The sequence below is a fragment of the Cygnus atratus genome, chromosome 21 (genome assembly GCF_013377495.2).
Source record: "Cygnus atratus isolate AKBS03 ecotype Queensland, Australia chromosome 21, CAtr_DNAZoo_HiC_assembly, whole genome shotgun sequence".
NCBI classification, from domain to species: Eukaryota; Metazoa; Chordata; class Aves; order Anseriformes; family Anatidae; genus Cygnus; species Cygnus atratus.
Window position 1 is genome coordinate 706,914 of NC_066382.1, and position 4,946 is coordinate 711,859.

At 56.1% G+C, this 4,946-nt stretch overlaps 1 protein-coding gene across 2 annotated transcripts in view; it reads left to right on the forward strand.

The window, feature by feature from the left end:
- Window positions 1-3,329, forward strand: part of CHD5 (chromodomain helicase DNA binding protein 5) — a 36,379-nt gene extending 33,050 nt beyond the window's left edge. For both annotated transcript variants that reach the window (XM_035557566.1, XM_050714891.1), the window contains 7 exons: window positions 137-245; window positions 448-580; window positions 1,066-1,261; window positions 1,403-1,566; window positions 1,770-1,884; window positions 2,001-2,051; window positions 2,237-3,329. In XM_035557566.1, the coding sequence (XP_035413459.1) occupies window positions 137-245; window positions 448-580; window positions 1,066-1,261; window positions 1,403-1,566; window positions 1,770-1,884; window positions 2,001-2,008 (725 nt within the window). In that variant the 3' untranslated portion in view covers window positions 2,009-2,051; window positions 2,237-3,329. The remainder of the gene's footprint in view (window positions 1-136; window positions 246-447; window positions 581-1,065; window positions 1,262-1,402; window positions 1,567-1,769; window positions 1,885-2,000; window positions 2,052-2,236) is intronic.
- The last annotated feature ends 1,617 nt before the right edge of the window (window positions 3,330-4,946 follow it).

Below are 4,946 nucleotides of genomic sequence, written 5' to 3' on the forward strand. Positions count from 1 at the left end.
ATGGCAGAATGTCTCAGTTCTGCACTGTTCCCATGGCTGCCTGGGAAATCTCCTAGCTCACGCTGCCTGCTGTGCTCGTGCAATGTCCCCAGCAGCTCTGCTGGCTGACCAGGCTGTCTCTCTCCTGTTTCTGCAGAGTTGCACACGCTGTGGCAGAATGAGGAAAGAGCTGCCATCTCCTCCGGCAAGATCTATGACATCTGGCACCGAAGACACGACTACTGGCTGTTGGCAGGAATTGTCACGTACCCTTTAGCTTCGTGGGCAGTTGCCTCCCCGTGCTGGGTGCTGGGGAGGCTGCGGGGGGAGGAGACCTCTGTGGAGCAGTGGGAGCAGGGAAGCTGGGGCGATGGGGAGGGGATGGAGCAGGGAAGGGGATTGGAGAGGTGTCACCGAGAAGTGCTGCCTACTGGCCAGTTCTTCCCTTGACGCTTCCTCTGCGCCCAGTCATGGCTATGCCCGCTGGCAGGACATCCAGAATGACCCGCGCTACGTGATTCTGAACGAGCCCTTCAAGTCGGAGATACACAAGGGGAACTACCTCGAGATGAAGAACAAGTTCCTTGCCCGGCGGTTCAAGGCAAGTTACAGGTCTGGGGCTGGCGAGTCCTTACCAGTGGCACAGCAGAGCCCCTGCAGCAAGGATGGAGTCAGAAAGCACTTGGCAGCAGAGCAGGAGGCAGCTGGGTGTTTTGTAAGACACTCGTGGCAGACAGAGGAGCACCCAGGCACTCCCTGAGGGGCAGAGCTGGAAAAGGGGGAGCACTCACTGGCTCTGGAGGGTGGTGAGACCAAGCTGGCCAATCTGGGCTTGTGCCTGGGAGTGGACTGGGTGCTGTTCCTGCTTCTGACAATTGCAGTGCTGTGGAAATGCTGCCCAAATCCCTTTCTGGGATGCTCAGTGTGTGATTGGGCCTGCTTTGGGGTTCCCCCAGGAGCTTGTTGGGGTCAGGCAGCTGGGGAGGATGGCAGGCATGCGGGCAGCTGTAGCTTCCGGAGTGACACTGGTTTGCACTGGTGCAGTCCTGAATCTGTCCCGAGTCCTTGCTCTCCTGTACCCCCCAGTTGCTGGAGCAGGCCTTGGTGATAGAGGAGCAGCTTCGACGGGCTGCGTACCTCAACATGACTCAAGACCCCAATCACCCGGCCATGGCATTGAACGCCCGTCTGGCTGAAGTGGAGTGCCTTGCTGAGAGCCACCAGCATCTCTCCAAAGAGTCCCTTGCTGGGAACAAGCCTGCAAATGCCGTCCTGCACAAGGGTACGCAGTGCGATGGGGAGCGAGCCAGCTGCCCGCAGAGCTCCTCGCGAGCAGCTCCAGGGCCGGAGCTGTCTGCTGCCCGCCGCGCCTGGGGCAGGGGCTGGGGTGCCGCGGCTCAGCGCCTGTGGGTGTGCCTTGCAGTGCTGAACCAGCTCGAGGAGCTGCTGAGCGACATGAAGGCCGACGTGACGCGCCTGCCCTCCATGCTGTCCCGCATCCCGCCCGTGGCTGCGCGGCTGCAGATGTCGGAGCGCAGCATCCTGAGCCGCCTCACCACCCGCGGGGGCGAGCCCCCGGTCCAGCAGGTCAGTGGGCCGTGGGCCAGGGCACAGAGCTGGGAGGCCTGTGCCCGCTCTGCCTTACGCGTGTGCTGTCTGTCCCCAGCTCTGCTCCCCGGCCTTGCCCTGTGAGCACCCTGGTCCTGCTGGGCCTTGGCAGGGTGGAGGGCAGGACGGGGCTGTGCTCCGGGCTCCACGACAGTGCCTGTTTCACCTCGTTATTTCCTCAGGGTTCCTTTGGTTCCTCCCAGATCTACAACAACAACTTTGGGCCGAATTTCCGAGGTCCTGGGCCTGGTGGGATTGTTAACTACAGTCAGATGCCTCTAGGACCATATGTGACCGGTAGGTTGGGATTTCTAGAGGACACTGACAGGGGAAGTCAGGGGGCAAATTCTAGTGGGCCACGAGCAAACCCAAAGGACTGTGGGCAAGCGAGCTGTTTTCTCTCTTACCAATAGATATTTAGCCGTTTCCAAGATTTTCTTCTGCAGTTCCCATTTCCACCTGAGGTAAGGCTGTGCTTAAACTGCCTCCTTCCATGTGTCGGGACTGGTGGTAGCGTGCGTGCGGACGGGTGGGACGTATGGGTCCGTACGGGGTGCGAGAGGGCTCTGCGTTGCCGTGCCTCCTGGGGCGGTGGTGGCTCCCACCCGTGTGCCCAGCAGACCGTGAATCCCCCTCTCTGTCCCCTCAGCAGCCCCCTGGGCCACTCTGCAGCCCGCGAGCAGGAGCCGTGGAGTTGCTGAGGCACCGCCACGGCAGGGCAGGGGACGCACGGCGGCGCTGCCCGTGGGATGCGAGCCCTGCCGCAGGCCTGTGCCCCCTCGCCTTTGAGTGTGCTTTGCCCGATGTGACCCCACCATCGCAAGAACTGCTCTGAAGGGGATTTCATTTCCTTGTACATTTTTTGCACTTTCTTATTGAAGACTTGAAGAGTTTGTCTGGAAAATGTGGGATGAGTTAAGAAGGGATATAGAGTAACAGTATTTATGTCTGTTTTTATCGACATGTATCAGATTTAAAGGGAGACCTGTTGGAAGCTCTGTTTCTAGTCCAGTTCCTCCATGCTGACCGTTAGGCACCAAGCTTAATCCTGTTCGGTAGCTTCCCTGTGAGTTCTATTTTTATGTCTTCTTTGTGTTTGAGCAAGTGCATGCCCGCCGCTGCCCTGCTGCCAGAGGGAGGGAGTAAAGAGGAAGAGGAGGAGGAAGGGGAGAGGAGCCTGTGCGTGGCCTTTCACATCGCCCTGGCCCCCCAGGCAGGTGACTGAGCCCTGCCCCGGTGTCCCTCTGCTTGCAGCCTGCCCTCGCCGTGCTGCGGCTGTGGCAGGGCTCCCAGAGCAGGCCCAGGAGGGAAGGAGGAGGCTGCAGGGGGAGAGCAGGTCGGGGAGCGCCCGCAGCCGCTGCGGTGCTCGGCACGGGGTGCGCCCGGGCTGGGTTGTGCTGTGCAGTGCCAGCTCAGCGGGTGTGGTGGGGCTCCCCTGGGACCTCCCTGAAGGAAGGGGCCAGAGCCCTCGGCTGCCCCCTTCCCTGGCCGTGGGCTGCCCGGAGCTGAAGGAGGTCTGAGCGGGCACAGGAGGGTGCGGGCAGGAACCACTCCGGGCGGAGCATGGAGGCGGAAGCCTTTTTGCCTTCATGCCTGGCGGGCTGTTATTTTGTGATACTGACTGCAGCGTGATGACCTTTCGTAGGAGGTTTATGGCACCTGTAACCAACACACTCACATTTACTTTGTACTCTGTGTGTTTCGGTTTATGTTCTCTGTGTTTTAATAAATCCTGTAAAATGGAGGCAGGAGCAGCGTTGTTACTCAGCTGGCGGTTGCGCCCCGGCCCTGCCAACGTGCCCGCAGCCTGGCACGGGAGGCTCTGCCCTTCTGCCCACGGGAATGGGGCAGGATGCGAGCGAGCTGCTCAGTGAGTTGGGAGAGGGGCCCCGAGAGCCAGCCCATGTGTGGGCTCCCCCACGGTGCCGCCCCCACTTTTCACTGGAGCAGCACGGATATGCCCACAGACTGGCACAGCAGCCCTAGACCTGAACGGCAGCACCAGGGCAAACCAGCACTTATCAGCATCCTGCACACACACAGGGGTGCACACATACACACCTGCATGCATAAAGCGTGTGCACACACCCACATGCACACACACACACACCCATGCACACAGGAAGGAGCGGCCCCCCACCAGCCATCTCCCTCCAGGTGAGCTCTGCACGGGAAGCAGCCGCTGTCCCTTGCACACTCGCCTTCCACTCACGTGTGCCTAGCCATAAGTGTGTGTATGCACACAGATATTTATTATGTATTTATTATGTATGTATTATTATGTATATAAAAAGCCATATATATAGTTTGATATGTAGATGTAAATGGGCATTGATATAGGTATAGGTGTATGGGTATAACTTTAGCTATGTAAATATACAGATGTGTATATATTTTTATAGACATACATATAGTAATGCATGCATTTACACACATGCATGTGCACATATCTAAATATATAGAGAGGGTGTGTGCTTATGTATATAGGTCGAGCTATACATATCTGTAATTTCTACAAAAAGGTGCACTCTGTATACATAGGTTTACATATAAAGATATATGTATAAGGATGGATATATATTCAGGTACTGATATACATATCCCTACATATGTATGTTTGTGTTTACAGCTATGTATATACAGATATTTACATATATGCATTTCTAATTTGTGTGCATATATATGCATACATATATTTAAATATATCAATATACTTATGTATATGCATACAGATGTATATATGTACGTTTCTGTATATATGTATGTGATATATGAGTGTATATGTATCTACACACATGGAGATGTATAAATATGTATCACTGTCAGTCTAGCAATAGGTATAAGTATATAGTTTGACATATACAGCTGTGTATATTATATACATACGTATATACACCTGTAATCTGTGTGCGCATATATTTACATATGTCAGTATGTGTAGATACCTATAGCTGCATGTAGCTGTGCAGTTCTGTACGTCTGCTTACATGTGTTTATGCATGTTTGCGCACAGATACACAAACCTTGCACCTATCGGTATCTGCACAGGTATATATGTACAGCCTGACACGTATCCATCTAGCGCATGCGCACACACACTGTCCCACCCCCCTCACCTCCACTCAGCCAAGTGCTGTGAGCTGCCGCAGGACAGGCGGGTGCTGCCCCTTGGGGGCTCTGTCTGGGGAGGGTCTGTGCAGGGCCCCCCTCAGAGGGACACCCCCTGCCCCCCCACATCCCCCTCCTGGCCCACGGCCTCCCCTCCCCTCCTTCCCCCCTCCCAGGTGTGGGCACAGGAGCAGGCGCACTGACCCGGGCCGGCAGCCCCCACGCCGCTGGGGAGAAGACTTTGCTGTTGG